The 18,067-nt window shown below is 34.5% G+C and overlaps 1 protein-coding gene across 1 annotated transcript in view; it reads left to right on the forward strand.

Annotated features, from left to right (window-relative positions):
- CUNH8orf88 (chromosome unknown C8orf88 homolog) overlaps positions 1 to 17,859 on the forward strand; it is a 35,523-nt gene extending 17,664 nt beyond the window's left edge. The window contains exons 4-6 of the mRNA XM_028111440.2: positions 973 to 1,048; positions 15,944 to 16,050; positions 17,456 to 17,859. Coding sequence (XP_027967241.1) covers positions 973 to 1,048; positions 15,944 to 16,050; positions 17,456 to 17,479 — 207 coding nt within the window. The 3' untranslated portion in view covers positions 17,480 to 17,859. The remainder of the gene's footprint in view (positions 1 to 972; positions 1,049 to 15,943; positions 16,051 to 17,455) is intronic.
- Positions 17,860 to 18,067: the final 208 nt, after the last annotated feature.

The raw sequence follows: 18,067 nt of genomic DNA on the forward strand, positions 1-18,067 counted from the left end.
GTTGTTTATTAAATCTAACAGGAAGAGAAACTTTGGAGAATGAAAATCTTTGACATTTTTATATTTTTCTACCTCTACTTAAAACTAAAGATTTTGCTAAAATTTGATTTTTTCCTGATAACTTATTTTGATGACTCAGTATTGTAGGGTTATCTCATTACTCTTCATTGTGTCATAGGGCTAGATAACTAATCTTTCTGACTTCTTGCAGAGTTACCTTGGTAGAATTTGCAGGTGTTTAAGGAATGGGCTACAACTTGCTACTATAGTGATTGATAGAGTGGAGATGTTCATTTTTCAGGATAGATGTCTTCAGAGAAACCTACCTTAATGAATTACGATGGTTCAGAGTACGGCCTACTGTTTGCAAACTATAATAGCTCCTTGACACTGGTCTTGGCAATGATTTTTTTGAATATTACCTCAAAAGCATAAGCAACAAAAGCAAAAATAAGTGGGACTACATCAAACTAAAAAGCTTCTGTACAGCAAAAGCAACCAACAAAATGAAATGGGTCAATGTAAGAGATTATCTTAAGGATTGATTGTATTGACCAAATTTGTGAAACTGATTATAAAATCAGAAAACCCATTTTTTTTTTATCATGAGAAATCTTACTGTCTTGTGCTGCATATTTTCTTATTGGTTCTACTAGTTTATTATATGCACTAGGGAGATATATGGGAAGCTAAATTGTAATCCGGGTACTTCTTGGTGAGCATGGAATCAGAAGAGGAGTTAGTTAAAAAATCATGACAAAATAGTTAAAGATATATGTGAATGTATTTTGAAAGTTTTTTTTGCTTATTTTTAATAAGCATTCTTACAAGATTGCTTATCATTTAGGCCAGAAATATGTCTTGACTAATACTTTGTTTGGGAAAATAGTTTTGGATGGTAAAACAAAAAGGGTTATATAAAATTTTTAAGCCATAGTTAAAAAGTATATTTTCTTTTTTTTTTTTTAATAGTGTAAGACAAATGGAATGCAAGCCTTTTCTCAAGGTCATAATGAACAACAGCAACATCAGTCTCCAGTTAAAAAAGGTAAATTTTTTACCATTATTCCTAAATTTCGTAAGGAAGTCTTAGCATTCCTGTTAATAGTTGCCTAGGTGCAAACCTTATCTACATAAGAAATTTTATTATATTCTTTCGGTTGATTTCAGTCTATATTAGAAATGCTATAGGTTTGACTGCTTTATAAGAAAGACCATAATAACAAGGCTTAAACAAGATAGAAGCTTATTTCTGTATTTTCTGTAATAGCTCATAATTGAGCTGGTGTATTCATTCTGCTCTGGTGAAGTGTTATTGGACTCAATCTCATTGCTTTGCCAACTTTAGTGTATGGCTCTGTCTCATTGCCCAAGATGAATGCTTTTCCTCCAGCCGCCATATTCCCTGTCTAGCCATCAGGAAGGAGGTAAGGGGAGGAGAGGTAGTTCTCCTTAAAAGTATGACCCATAAGTAGCATCTATCAGTTTCACTGAATATCTCATTGGGCAGAACTTAGTCATACTATACAAAGCAGACTGGAAATTGTAATCTTTAGCTGTCTAGACTGCTAACTCTGTTACTGAAGCAGAAGGGAAGAACTGCTCTTGGGGATAACAAGTAGTCTTTCCCACTAGCTACTTTTTAATAAAAGAAAAATTATTTATTAATTTAGTTTCCAAATTTTTGTCAGTCTGTAAAATTTAAAAGATATGAAAATACTCTATTAGCTTTTTCTTCTAGTATTTAACTCTGTATTTCTAAATAAAATGTTTAAATTGTTTCTAATTTTTTTATTTTTTGATATTGGCAGCCTCTTTTGGAAAATGAGAACATCTTCCACATCAGTTCCCTCACTTCTTTACCCGTCTATCTTCCCTCACTACCATATAGTTATTTCACAAGTTTCAGTTTTAACTGAATTACCACTCTTTATGTAAATACAGGTGCTTAGCCAAGAGATGCATATCTGTTTCATACAATCCATCATTTTTCTTGGAGCTAATGTTTGCATTGTTTTTCTGTGCAACTGCTGTTAACTTTTCCCCTTAAATGCTCCAAAAACTCTGTCACACTTACCTATAATATTTTTCTTATGCACAAATATATCAGTTGGTATTTTTTTTCCACCTGAGGAGACTTCTCTTTCAGAATCCTCCATTATCCTGTTCTCGTATGGGCTGTTTACTCTTCAGTACTGTTGTCCTGGAATGTACTTTGACTATTATCTTGGGATACCCCATTGTAATTCTTTGGTTTCTTTCTTCTTTTAATTTTTATTTCATTTCATTTCATTTCATTTATGAGAGAGAGCACGTGTGACCTGGTGGAGGAGCAGAGGGGGCGGGAGAAAGAATCTCAAGCAGACTCTATACTGAGTGCAGAGCCCAGTGTGGGGCTCAGTCTCACGACACTGAGACCATGACCTGAGTTGAAATCAAGAGTCAGCGGCTTAACCAACTGAGCCACCCAGGCATCTCTTCTTTCTCCTTTTTAAATTGAAGTACAATTCACCATTTAAACCACTTTAAAATGTATAATTTGGTAGCTTTTAGTACAATATTGTACAAACACCACCACTATCTAGTTTCAGAACATTTTTATAATCCCAAAAGGAACCTCATACCCCTTAAATGGTCATTTTCCATTCTCCCCTTTGCCCAGCCACTGACAAACCCTAATTTACTTTTTGTCTTAATGGATATACTTATTCTGAACATCTCCTCTAATGGAATTATATTATTTGTGACCTTTTGTGTCTGGCTTCGTTCACTTACCGTAAGATTTTCAAGGTTCATCCATGTGTAGCATGTATCAGTACTTCATTCTTCATTCCTTTTTATGGCTAAATGATATTTTCTTGTATTGATATGTCACATTTTGTTTAACTTTCAGTTGATGGACATTTGGGTTGTAAACTTTTTGGCTATTATGAATAATGTTGCTATGAATATTTGTCATGTTTGAACACCTGTTTTCATTTCTCTTGGATATACACCTGGGATTGGACTTGCCAGGTCACGTGGTAATTCTATGTTTAATTTTTTGAGGAATTGCCAAACTGTTTTCCACAGTGGCTATACCATTTTACATTCCCAGTAGCAATATGTAAGGGTTCCAATTTCTTGATGTCTTTGTTAGGGTCTTTTTAAAATTTTTTTATTTTTTAAATTTTTAAAAAAGATTTATGTATTTGAGAGAGAGAGAAGCAAGAGAAGAGAGCACAAGCATGAGAGCACAAGCATGGGGAGGGGTGGAGGGAGAAAGAGAAGCAGACTCCCTGCCGAGCAGGGAGCCCGATGTGGGGCTCGATCCCAAGACCCTGGGATCATGACCTGAGCCGAAGGCAGACGCTTAACTGACGGAGCCACCCAGGCGTGCCCCTAGGATCTTTTTTTATTATAGTCATTTCAGTGGGTGTGAAGTGGTATCTTGTTGTGATTTTGATTTACATTTCTCTGATGACTAATGATTTTGAGTGTCTTTTCATGTGCTTATTGGCCATTTGTATTTTTTCTTTGGAGAAAGGTCTATCCAAGTCCCTTGACCATATTTTAATTGGGTTATTTTATTTTTGTGGTTGAGTTACAAGTTTTGGATACTACACTTTCATTTATTTTCTCTCTGCCTCTCCCTCCCCCCACCTGCATGCTCAGTTCCTTTCTTCCCCTCCATACACACACACACACACACACACACACGTACGTGTGTGTATATAAGGTATTTGAGATATATATATTAGACCTTTATCAGATATATTAGGCTCTTATCAGATATATACTTATCAGATATATAATTTACACATATTTTCTCCTAGAGTTTCTTTTCATTCTTTTGATAGTGTACGTATCTGTACAAATTAAAAAAAATTGATGAAGTCTAGTTTCTTTTTTGTTGCTCATGGTTTTGATGTCGTGTTTAAGAAATCATTGCCAAATCTCAAGTCATGGAGATTTACCCCTATAAGTTTTATAGTTTTAGCTCTTACATTTAGGTCTTTTTTTCCATTTTGAATTAGTTTTTATATATAGTGTTAAGTATAAGCCCAAATTCAGTTTTGTTTTTTTTTTTTTGCCTTGGATATCCAGTTGTCTCATCACCATTTGTTAAAGAGACTATTTTTTTCTCCATTGGATGATCTTGGCACCTTTGTTGAAAATCATTTGAGCACAGGAGTATGTTTTTATTCCTCAACTTTCAGTTTTGTTTCCTTGATCTGTATGTCTGTCCTATACCAGTACCACACTGTTTTGATTACTGTAGCTTTATATAGTAAGTTTTGAAATTGGGAAGTGTGAGTCTCCAACTTTGTTCTTTTTCAAGATTGTTTTGGCTATTTGGGATTTCTTGCAATTCCATGTGATTTTTAGGATCAGCTTTCCCATTTCTGCAAAAAAGGCTCCTTTTCTTTCAAAAGGAATTTTGATAGGGCTAATAATAGTGAACTTGTAGATCACTTTGGGGGATGTTAACAATATTAAATTTTTCAGTCCATGAACATGGAGTGTATTTCCATTTATTTCAATCTTTATTTTATTAGTGTCTTGGTTTTCAGTGTATAAGTCTTGTACCTCTTCAGTTAAATTTACTCCTAATTATTCTTTGTCATGCTAATGGAACTGTTTTCTTAATTTCCTTTTTGGACTGTTTATTGATAGTGTAGGAAATACAACTGATTTTGTGTGGGGACATTGAGCTTACAGAAATAAAAAGGATTATAAGAATACCCAGTAGTGCAATTGCTGGGTCATATGGTAGCTCTGTTTTCAACTTTTCTCCTGCTGGGTTTAGGCTTTATTTGCTGTTCGTTCTCCAGCTCCTTTAGGTGTAGGGTTAGGTTGTGTATTTGAGACCTTTCTTGTTTCTTGAGAAAGGTTTGTATTGCTATATACTTTCTTCTTAGGACTGCCTTTGCTGCATCCCAAAGATTTTGAACAGTTGTGATTTCATTTTCATTTGTTTCCATGAGTTTTTTTTTTTAATTCTTTAATTTCCTGGTTGACCCATTCATTCTTTAGTAGGATGCTCTTTAGCCTCCATGTATTTGAGTTCTTTTCGACTTACTCTTGTGATTGAGTTCTAGTTTCAAAGCACTGTGGTCTGAAAATATGCAGGGAATGATCCCAGTCAAAAAGTAATGCTGTAGGGTGCCTGGGTGGCTCAGTCGTTAAGCGTCTGCCCTCGGCTCAGGTCATGATCCCAGAGTCCTGGGATCAAGTCCCACATCGGGCTCCCTGCTCAGCGGGAAGCCTGCTTCTCCCTCTCCCACTCCCCCTGCTTATGTTCCCTCTCTCGCTGTGTCTCTCTCTGTCAAATAAATAAATCTTTAAAAAAAAAAACTAATGATGTAATGTATGGTGATTAACATAACATAATAAAATTAAAAAAAAGGATTATAAGAAAATACATTTAAGTATATGCCAACAAATTAGATAACCTAGGTTCAATAGAAAAATTACTAAAAACATGGAAATTACCAAAACTTCCTTAAGATGAAATAGAATATCTAAATAAATATATAGCAAGTATGGAGATTGAATTTGTAATAAAAGGTCTCCTAACAAAGAAGAGTCCAGGACTTGATGGCTCCACTGGTGAATTCTACCAAACATTTAAAGAAGAAGTAACACGACTTTCTCAAACTCTTCCAAAATATTGAAGAGGAATACTTCTCAACTATCCTGTTAGGCCAATATTACTCTGATACCAAAGCCAGACAAAGACATCATATGAAAAGAAAACTATAGCTCAGTAATCCTTAGAATATTAGGTACAAAAATACCAGTAAATCAAACCTAGCAGCAGGAAAAAACTTCTTCTTCATTCATTCACTTTTAACTTATTTTTGTGATTGGATCTAAAGTATCTTGAGACAGCATATAATTGGATCATATTTTTAATCCGTTCCTCCAATCTCTGCCCTTTAATTGGAGTGCTTATCACTGACATTTAATTGAAATTACTGAATAAGAAAGGATTAATTTCACCCATTTTGCTGTTTGTCTTCTATAAGTCTTATATCTTTTTTGTTTTTCATTTCCTCCATTAATGCCTTCTTTTGTGTTTAATAGATCTCCATCATTTTTATTTCCTTTTTTAATCCCTTATTATATATTTATATATTACATATTTATATATAATATATATTTATATATATATTTTTATCCCTTATTATATATATATATTATTTTCCTAGTAGTTACACTGGGGAATTACTTAATTTACAAAAATCTAGTGTAAATATCAATTTAGTTTCAATATTATACAAAACTTTCCCCTATATAGTTTCATCCCACTTTACAATGCCATTGTCACAAATTCCACCTTCCAATGTTGTATAATCTATTAACCTAGATTTATAATTCTGCAATTTTATGTATTTGTCTTTCAAGTCATATAGAAATAAAGGGGAGTTACATCCAAAAATTCATTGATACTAGTTTTTAACTTGCCAGTGTAGTTAGGTTTACTGGTGTTTACTTCTCAATGTGGATTCCAGTTACTTTGTACTTTCTTATTTCAGCTTAAAGGATTCCCTTTAGCATTTTTTCTAAGGCAAAGATTGTCTTATAACAGTTTGCTTATAATGCATCTCAGTGTGAACCTCTTTGAGTGTATTCAATTTGTAGTTCATCGAGCTTCTTTGTTGTGTCAGTGTATGTATTTCATCAAATTGGGGAGTTTTCTGCCATTATTTCTTTAAATATTTTTTTTTGTCCTTTCTCTCTCCCCTCTCCTCCTGTGACTCCCATTATGCGTTTGCTGGTATCTCGCTGTGCTCTCACAAGTATCTTAGGTTCTGTACGTTCTTCATTTTTTTTTCTTTATACTTCTCAGACTGGGTAATGTCAATTGACTTTAAATTTGCTGACTCTTCTGCCTGCTCATATTTGCTATTGAACCATTCTAGTGAAGTTTTCACTTCGGTTATTGTACTTTTTTTTCCAGAATTTGTTTGGTTCCTTTTTATACTTTTTATTTCTTTGTGGATATTTTCTTTTTGGCAAGACACGTTCTTATGGTTTCCTTTAGTTCTTTGAGCACACTTAAAATAGTTTATTTAAAGTCTTTCTCTTGGGCGCCTGGGTGGCTCAGTTGTTAAGTGTCTGCCTTTGGCTCAGGTCATGATCCCAGGTTCCTGGGATTGAGTCCCACATCGGGCTCCCTGTTCAGTGGGAAGCCTGCTTCTCCCTCTCCCACTCCCCCTGCTTGTGTTCCCTCTCTCTCTGTGTCTCTCTCTCTGTCAAATAAATAAATAAAATCTTTAAAACAATAAAGTCTTTCTCTAGTAAATCCAGTATCTCTGCATCCTCAGAGAAAGTTTCTGTTAATTTCTCTTTTTCCTATGTATGGGCCATACTTTCTTCATTCTTTGCATGCATTGTATTTTGTTGTTGTTTTTGAAAACTGAGTATTTTGAGTATAATGTATTAACTCTGGAAATCAGATTTTCTCCTTTTTGAAGGGTCTGTTACTGCTTGTTGTAATTTTTGTTGTTTGTCTAGTGACTTTTGTGAACTAATGTTGTAAAGTCTATGTTCCATGTGGCCACTCATGTCTCTGTTGTGATATATTCATGGTCAGCTGATGATTTGGCAGAGAATTCCTTTAATGCCTAGAATCAAAAAACAGAAAAGGAAAAAAAAAAAACCTCTCCCAATCTTTGCATATGGCTTCTATATGTGTGTTGGGGTGTGCCTTTAGTAAGTACTGGATCGGGCAGTTTACAACTCTTCCTTTGACTTTACTTCTTGCTTCTGAGAAACTGGAAGGTCAGCCAGAGGTGACAGCTTAGGACCTTCTTAAGTCTTTCTATGAGCATGAGCCTAGCCTTTACATTGCATGTAGCCTTGTAGATTCCTAGGAAAATCTGAGTCTTTCTGTGCCCTTATTCCCCAAAGCATCTTTTCCCCTAATCTTTATTCCTAAGCTTTTTGGGTTTTCCTATTTGTTTTAATTGTTATCCCTTCTCCCAGGTGGAATTGGCTAATACATTTCCCTATAAATGTTTTGACAAATGGATTCAGATAGCACCCTCAGGTCCAGGAGAGTTCTTAGGTGAGATAAAGGCAAGTCCTTTGAGATGGTTCTTTAGGGAGCCACCAGACAGATCAAAATGAACAACCACGGTTCTCTGAGAATATGATTTGCACTGCTCTCTCCAGTACTGGGAACCTGTACCAGGAATGAGAGGAGTTGTTTTCAAGGCCATCGCCAAGCTGGATTAGGGGAGATATTCTCAGGCAAGTTAAAATGCCACAAAACTCTTTAGCAAATTTAGCTGTTCTTTTCTTTACTAAGCATTCCCCTGGTTGTGTAAGCTTTTGATTCCAGAAAAAGTTGGTTCTGGAAGTTTTTGACAGTTTGTTGCTTTGGTGGAGGGATAGACTTTTAGGGTTTCTTTCTTGGTTATTTTTGCTTGGTTACTCGCTTGTTTCTTGACTCTTAGGTTTTTCTTCTTTTCTGATTTACTTCCTCATTTTGCTCAGTGCATTTTCCAGGAGCTTCAAAAAAGGGTATTGGTTTGTGAATTCTTTGAATTTGTGTATTTGAAAATGTACTAATTACATGCTTGATTGATAGTTTGGTTAGATAGAAAATTCCAGGTAGAATGAACCTCTAAAAGTCAAACACAGAAGGTTGGATATTGTATGATTCCATTTATATAAAATATCTAGAAAATGCAAATTCATAGAAAGAATGATTGCTTAGATGGGATTGAGAATGGAGAGTAACTACAAATGGGAATGAGGTATCAGAGGGTAGTTGATATAAATATTCTAAAGCTAGATTGTGGCAGTGATTTCCCAGCTCTGTAAATATACTAAAAATCATTCAGTTGCACACTCAAAAGGAATGAATTGTATAGTATGTGAATTATACTTCAATAAAGCTATGGAGGAGGAGGAAAAGGAGAATTTGCAGGATTGCTTGGTAGTATTGTCAAAACTTGCCAAGTGAAACCTTCCTGAGGCAGGGAATGTCTTCAACCTCAGGAGGCTGTACTTTTGGAACACACATTCTTACAGAACTAGCTGAGTTTTCATAGTATGGATTAAATGTAAAATTTGATTAACAAAAATCCAGGTTGAAAATTATTTTCATTCTAAAATTTTAAGGCATTTAGCTTCATTTTCCAGCAGGCTGTATTAATTGGCTTTTAATTCTACAAAGTTCAGTGCCATTCAGGTCCCCAGTACTTACAAATGGCCTTGTTTTCTGTTCTTGTTTTTGTTTTTGCTGTTATTGGCTTTGGAAGTATTTCGGATTTTGTGTTTATCTTTGCTCTTCTAAATTTCCTTTGTGTAGGTTTTTTTCCCCTCAATTTTTTTTTCCTGGGAAGTTGGTGCACTTTGGTTCTTCTGATGTGGAATTTTGTGGATATTTCTTTGATAATTTTCTCATCTCCATCTTCTCTATTTTCTTCCTGAAATGTCTATTATAGTCAGATATTAGTGATATTAGTCTACTTGATTCTCTAATTTTCTTTCTTATTTTCTATCTTCTCATTCTTTTGTTTTGCTTCCTAATAGCTTTCCCCAATTTCTTTATCTGGCAGCGTAGCCCAGAGAACAACTTGTAATTGAGTATTAGCCGTTAGTTCTTTTAAAAGCCACAAGTCATTTGCATCACTGGAAAATTCTCATTCAGCTTTTACATGTACTACAGCAGCAACAGCTGCCCAGGTTCTTGTTCTTTCCCTCTCTTTTTCATTGTCTAAGTTTAGAATCCTTAGCCCCCAGTGCCTATTACTTTTTAAAAGATCTTTATTGGGGCACCTGGGTGGCACAGTTGGTTTAAGCATCTGACTCTTGATTTCAGCCCAGGTCATGATCTCAGGGTCATGAGATCAAGCCCCATGTCGGGCTCCCTGCTCAGTGTAGAGTCTGCTTAAGATTCTCTCTCCTCTCTCTGCTTCTCCCCCCACTAACATAAATAAATCTAAAAAAAAAAAAAAAACCAACAGAAAGATTTTTACTGAGGAATGATTTACATACTATAAAATACACCATTTTAACTACTGTCTTTTTAAGTAAATTTGCAGAGTTGTGTGACCATTAACACAATTCGGTTTTAGAACATACTTATCACCACAAAAAGAATCCTGTCCACATTTACAGTCAGGACCCATTCTCATACCACCCAGCCCCAGGCAACTAATATTAATCATTATCTCTATTGATTTGCCTGTTCTGGACATTTCATGTAAATGGAATCATATAAATAAATCTTTTACATATGACTTCTTTCACTTAACATAATGTTTTTCAGGCTCATCTGTGTTGTAGCACTAACCAATAGTTCCTTCCTTTTTATTGCTGAGTAAGTATGTTCATTGTATGGCTATACCACATTTTGTTGATCTGTTTACCAGCTGATGGACATTTTTGTTGTTTTCAGTTTTGGAAAGCATGAATAATGTTCCTATGAACATTCCTGTAAAAGTTTTTGTGTGGATACGTTTTCATTCTCTTGGGTAGAAGTGGGATTACTGGGTCATATGGTAAATGTATGCCTAATTTCATGACAAATTTGTTCCAAGTGACTATCACCAGCAATATCTGGAAATTCTAGTTGTTTTTAGTCCTTGCCAACACTTAGTATTGACAATTCATACGATTTTTTAGTTATAGCAATTTTTTTTTAAAGATTTTATTTATTTATTTGACAGAAAGAGACATAGCAAGAGAGGAAACCCAAGCAGAGGGAGTGTGAGAGGGAGAAGCAGGCTTCCTGCGGAGCAGGGCGCCCGATGCAGGACTCGATCCCAGGACTCTGGGATCATGACCTGAGCCAAAGGCAGACGCTTAACGACTGAGCCACCCAGGCGCCCCTAGTTATAGCAATTCTAAGAGGTCCTGGTTTCCAAAGTACTATAAACCCAGCAATTTCATTACTGGTTTTTTACCAAAGAGAAATGAAAAAAATGTATCCACACAAAAACTTATATCCATTTTATCCAAGTTGTCAAATGTTGGCTTATAGTTATTCATAGTATCTCTTTTTTTCTATTCAACATCTGTACAATCTGTGGTCAACCCCTTTTTTTTTTTTTAAATTATGTATTTTAGAGAGGGAGAAAGAGCCGGGGGCAGGGGTGCGGAAAGAGGGGCGGAGGGACAGGGTAGAGAGAATCTTAAGCAGAGCCTGACATGGGGCTTGATCCCATGACCCTGAGATTGTGACTTGAGCCAAAACCAAGAACAGGACACTTAATTGTGCCACCCAGGTGCCCCTGGACAACCCGTTTTTGATCCTTGGCATTTGTTTTTTGTGTTCTTTTCTGCATCAATTAATCTAGCCCAAGATTTGTCAAATTCATTTCTCTTTTTCAAAGAACCAGCTTTGGCATTTTAATTTTACATATTTTCTATTTTGGTGATATCTACTTATAAATTTTTTTCTTATACTTAAGGTTTAGTTCTTTTTCTAGCATTTTAAAATGGATTGTTAGGTCATTTGTTGTAGATATATTCTTATAAGAATTTATAAATTTCTATTGGAGCACCGCTTTAGATATACTCCACAAATTTTGGTGTCGTCATTCACTTTAAAATAGTTTTAATTTCCTCATTATTTTATCTTTGACTTGTGAGTTATTTTAAAGTATGTTATTTAATTTCTAAGATACTTGAAGTTTTTCTGGATTATAGATTTCTTAACTTTGTTATCAGAGAATATAGTCTTTATGATTTCAAGTCTCTTAATTTTTTTAGCATTGTTTTATTGGAACACAATTGACATATACATTATATTAGTTTCAGGTGTACAACATAATGATTCAAAATTTGTATATATTGGGAAATGACCATTTCAATAAGTCAACTTAACATCTGTCACCATACATATTTCCAAATTTTTTTTCTCCTGTTGTACTCTCTTGGCACCTTTCATATGTGTGGTACAATATTATTAACTACAGTCACCATGGTGCATATTATTCCCATGACTTACTTATTTTATAACTGAAAATTTGTACCTTTTTACCACCTTTCCCCACTTTGCATGTGTTCCACCTCCTGACTCTGGCAACCTCCAATTTGTTCAGTGACCTTAGTTTTTCTTTAAGATTCCACATATAAGTGAGGCTGTGCTGTATTTGTGTTTCTCCATTTGACTTCTTTCACTTAATACCCTCTAAGTTCATCCATGTTGTCAAAAATGGCAAGATTTCATTCTTTTTTATGGTTGAGTAATATTCTAGTGTGTTTTCTTTTCTTTATCCATTTTCTTTATCCATTCCTATATCAGTAAACAAGTTGTTTCCATACTTTGGCTATTGTAAATAATGCTGTGGTGAACGTGGGGGTACATTATGTTTTCGAATTAGTGTTTTTGTTTTCCATGGGTAAATATCCAGAAGCTGGATTTTATATTTCTATTTTTATTTTTTTTGAAGAACCTTCAATACTACGTTTCATATTGGCTGTACCAGTTTACATTCTCACAGACTGCATGAGTTTCCTTTTCTCCATATCCTTGTCAATGTTTGCTATTTTTTTGTCTTTTTGATAGACTAGCTATTTTGACTGGTGTGAAGTGATAGCTCATTGTGGTTTTGATTTATATTTCTCTGATGCTTAAATATTGAGCATATTTTCATGTGTCTTTTTGCCATCTGTATGTCTTCTTTGGAAAAATCTCTATTCAGGTTCTGACCATCTTTAATTGGATTTATTTTGGTGTTGAGTTGTAGAATTCTTTATATATTTTAGATATTAACCCCTTATCAGTGTATCATTTTCAAATATCTTCTATTTGGTAGGTTGTCTTTTAATTTTGTTGATTTCTTTTGCGTTGCAAAAGCTTTTTAATTTGATGTAGTCCCAATTGTTTATTTTTGCTTTTGTTTCCCTTGCCTAATGAGACAGGTCTAAAATAATATTGCTAAGACTGAGGTCCAAGAGATTACTACCTTTTATTTTATTTTAGGAGTTTTATGGTTTTAAGTCTTACTTTTAGCTCTTTCATCCATTTTGAGTTTATTTTTGTGTGTGGTATAAGAAAGCAGTCAAGTTTCATTCTTTTGTATATTGCCATCCAGTTTTCCAGCACCATATTGAAGAATTTTTTTTTAAAAGATTTTATTTGTTTATTTGAGAGAGAGTGGTCAGAGTACGCACGGGGGGTGGGGTGGTGCTTGGCAGAGGGAGAGGGAGGAGACTCCCTGCTGAGTGGGGAGCCTGACGCGGTGCTCAATCCTAAACCAAAGGCAGACACTTAACCGACTGAACCACCCAGGTCCTCCTTGAAGAGACTGTCTTTCCCCATTGTGTATTTTTGACTCTTTATCATAGATTAATTGACCATATAAGTGTGGGTTTGTTTCTGGGCTTCCTATTCTGTTCCATTTGATCTCTAGGTCTTTTTCTGGAGCGGGTACCACAATGTTTTCATAGCTTTCTAGTATAGTTTGAAATTGGAGTGTGATTCCTCTAGTTTTGTTCTTTCTTCAAGATAGATTTGGCTGCTCATGGTCTTTTTTGGTTCCACATGTTTTAGGATTTTTTGTTGTTGTTGTTCTAGTTCTGTGAAAAATGCCATTAGTATTTTAGTAGGGATTGCATTAAATCTGTAAATTGCTTTGAGTAATGTGAACATTTTAACAATATCAATTCTTCCAGTCCATGAGCATGGAATATCTTTCCATTTATTTGTGTCATCTTCAGTTTCTTTCATCAATGTGCTATAGTTTTTAGAGTATAGGGTTTTTTATCTCCTTGGCTAAATTTATTCCTATTTTATTTTTCTAATGCAGTTGTAAATGGGATTGTTTTCTTAATTTGTCTTCCTGTTAATTTGTAATTAGTGTATAGAAACAATAGATTTCTGTATTTTAATTGTATTCTGCATCTTACTGAATTCACTTAATAGGTTTTTTATGGAGTCTTTAGGGTTTTCCATATAAAGTATCATGTCATCTGCAAATAGTGACAGCTTTACATCTTCCTTACCAATTTGAATGCTTTGTATTACTTGTCTAATTGTTGTGGCTATGATTTCCTGTATTATGCTGAATAAAAGTGACAAGAGTGGATATCCTTGTCTTGTCGGATATCCTTGTCTTGTTCCTGATCTTAGAGAATGGAGCACTGGGTGTTATATGCAAGCAATTAATCAGGGAACACTACATCAAAAACTAATGTAATATATGGTGATTAACATAATAAAAAAATTAAAAAAAATAAGCTTTCAACTTTTACCATTGGGTATGATTTTAACTGTGGGTTCATCCTCCTTGTGTTTTATTATGTTGAGGAATGTTTCCTCTGTACCCACTGTGACCTATTTAATGTATAGTTGAATTTTGTTTGCTAATATTTTGAGGATTTTTGCATCTATGTTAATCAAGGCCTGAATTTTTTTGTGGCATCCTTTAAGAAAAGGATGTATCAGGGTAATGCTAGTCTCATGAGTTTAGAAGAGTTTCAGAAGGATTGGTATTAATTCTTGTTTGAATGTTTGGTAGAATTCGTCTGGTCCTAGAGTTTTGTTTGTTGGGAGGTTTTTGATTACTGATACAATCTCCTTACTAATAATTTGTTCAGATTTTCTCTTCTCTGAAAATGTCTTTTAACCTCACATGACTCAATCTCACACGACTACCCTTTACTTCAGATGACAGTTGCAAGTAGTAGGTCCCCAGATATTCAAAACTTCTGTCCAACTTGGCTATAAATTAGAGGTTAAGTCTCCCTTCTTGGTCTTGATCATTTGCTAGAACAGCTCACAGAACTTAGGGAAAACTAACACTTAACCAGCTTATTATATAATAAAAGATACAAGGATACAGATGAAGAACCAAATGAAGAGATACATAGGGCGAGGTCTAGAAGACCCAAGTGCAGGAGCTTCTGTCCCTGTGGAGTTGGGGCGTGCCACCCTCCTGGTACATGGATGTGTTCATCAACCCAGAAACTCTCCAAACCCCATACTTTGGGGATTTTTATGGAGGCATCATCATGTGGCATGATCAATCATTAACTCAATCTCTAGCCCTTCCCCTTCTAGGAAGAGGTTGGGGGTAGGACTGAAAGTCTCAATCTTCTAATCATGGCTTGATCTTTCTGTTGACCAACCTCTGTCCAGAAGCCCACCAGAAGTCACCTCATTAGAACGAAGGTCATTTCTGTCACCCAGGAAAATTCAAGGGATTTAAGAGCTCTATGTCAGGAAGTAGGGTCAAAAACCAAATACTAGAACAAAAGATGCTCCTAAGTACTCTTATCATTTAAAGAAATTACAAGGGTTTTAGGAGCTTTGTGCAAGGAACCAGGGATGGAGACCGGTAGATATTTTTTTCTGTTTCACAGTACGGGATTCTAGCTTGTCAGTTCTTTTCTATTAGCACTTTAAAGATATTGCTCTGCTGTTTCTGGCTCAGCAAGTGATCTTTTATGGTGACAGTTTCTGATGAGAAATATGCAGATATTTGAAGCATTGTTTTTATTCTCCTTTAAAGATAAGGACCCTGTCTTGGATCTTTTTCACCATTACCTAGCACATCTCTGATGTGTAGATGTACAATAAATTTTTCTTGAATTTATTTTGATTGTATTACATCTTAAGCCTTTCTAGTCTTAATTTACTTATTAGAGTTCTATTTTGGCAGGATCAGAATTGTCCAACATGTATTATTGCCGTTAAACTTTATAACATCCCTTCACTAGATATGAATAACCAGATGAAAGAAACCATGCATTACTGATTTTTTGAAATGTTTCTCTCCCATTTTTCCTTCGTTATCTGGCTTCCTTTCCATGTAAAAGGAAAAAAGGAGGCAGTAGATACTTATCAAAATTATTTGCTTCTCTTCTCTTTTGCACAGAAACTCATTTTATAAAATAATGGACTATTAAGGGACATTCAGAAAACAATGAGCCAAAAAGTGTTCTGCGAAAGTTCTTTATTTTATAACATTAATCTTATGTTTAATATCTATAGAGAGAATTAAATACAGCAGAGATTTCCTGTTGAAGCTCTCAAGTGTTTCCATCTGCAGAAAAAAACCAGACTTTCTGCCTGATCATCCCATTGTACTTCAAAAACCAGTAAGTAGTTCTAATTTTGTATTAACTCTAAAATATTTGTCTTTAGTATTTTCACTGGATTATCTCCCTAGATTTTAAATCTTATTGTGGACTATAATTCAGAAAAGTAGGTAAGTCTAAATGTATAATATAACCAATTACTCTTAAGTAATTACCACGCTGGTCAAGAAATAGAATGGAATTTTAAGAAATATTTTTTCCATTGAAAGATAAAGAGCCTCAGAGTTGTATTGTTTTTCATTTAAGTTCTATAATCCATCTGCAGATGATTTTACTGTATGATGTAAGGTAGGGGTCAAGTTTTATTTTTTTCTACATGGATATCTAGTCTAGATCCTAGCAATATTTACTGAAAGGACAGTCCTCTGCCACCTTTGCGGCAATATATGTGTGGTCTGTTTCTGGGCCCTTTACTCTTCTCAGTTCGTCTTTTTATATAGTAAAACAAGTCACCCCACTTATTCTTTGGTGTGTTTTTGCTGTTCTTAGTGCTTTATATTTGTGTCACTGCATCAAATTTCATCAAAATAAATACACCTCTTTTAGCACATTGATTGGAAACTGACAGGAGTTTTGGTATCAGGCTTGGGTTCAAATTGTAGCTTCACCTTGTGTTCTAGTGTACCGCTCAAACTTAAGTCACTTAACCTTGAACCTCAGTTTTGTGATTGCCGATGAGGTTGGATAATGTATAGAAGGACTTGGATAGTACTTAGCGTTCTCATTATGCACTTAGTAAATTGTCTATTTCCATTTTGACTACAATTTAGAGTTTCCACAAACTTTTTTTATATGGGTAAAAGTATTCTATTGAGATGAACTCAGAATATAAGTATGCTGAGAGTGGCTCAAATAACATACCACCCGTGCTCTCCATTTTTGGGATTTCTAGCCCTTTGGAATACAAAGCCTCTTTTCCTCTTAAAACTCCCTAAACTTGTAGAACCTTTAAGCAGAAATTTAGGTTTCTTTCATAACCTCGCACACAGGAATATTTTATCATGAAAAATGTTGATGGGAAAATTTTCCCACCTTAGGAATCTTAGGAGTATGTATGAATAAATTTAACTTGAGTGCTATATAAAATATGGCCACTTTTTCATTTGCAGACTTATTTCATCTCTTTTATTTTGTAAATAAAATTTTGACATATTATTTTGAACACGCCAGGTACCACAACAACAGAACAGGTTTGGAATACAATCTAGTATATTTAAAAATGAATTACATATTTTTCAAACATAGAACTGTTATGACAAATTCCAGTTACTTTAATACTTTCTATAGTAACATGCACTTAAGATCTGTAAACACTTAATAGGATCACAGTATTTGGTTTGATTAAGTAGTAAAAACTGTATTCATTCAAATTAATTGATAAATTAACTTTTCTTCTATGTTACAGGAAAACCACCAAAGTTTTAAGTAGCATTTTAAGAACAGATGAATTTGAAGATAAAGAATTATTCGTTTTCTATTTTGGACACCTGCAAATGAAGTGGATCTAGTAACGATAACTGTAATGGACTGTGACAATTCAGTTTATTTTTAATTTTGATGGTTGGGTATTTGGTTTCTCCTAAAATGAGAAAGATATTTTAAACTATAAAAATTTTTCTAATCAGTTTCAGCTTTGCAGGTAGTTTCCTGCATAAATTGGAAAGTAACACTGGAAAGTAAGAATTTGGTTAGTAAAGTGGGAAAGCTGTATTTATAATTTGCATGCTACTTGCAATTTTTTGTTTTTCATCTCTTGTAATAATGGAAATGTAAGCTGTAAAGATTCTCAAATATATACGCTATGATGTATATATGGTACATAATTTCTTGTTGCTTTTAAAGTTGGCTTTTGTTCTGTATTCCACTGATTTCCTACCAGCACTCTGAAAGGATCTTCACAATCTCTCCAGAGGCTTAAAACAATGCATAGTTCTCAATGACAGGAAGGAGAATATTTTAATAGGCATCTCTTTAGTCTCTAGGTTTTTGATAAAATTGTTTAAGATTCATAATTACT

Source organism: Eumetopias jubatus, unplaced genomic scaffold (genome assembly GCF_037043125.1).
Source record: "Eumetopias jubatus isolate StellerSeaLion01/CBP00866 unplaced genomic scaffold, mEumJub1_p1.0 scaffold_4, whole genome shotgun sequence".
Lineage (NCBI taxonomy): Eukaryota > Metazoa > Chordata > Mammalia > Carnivora > Otariidae > Eumetopias > Eumetopias jubatus.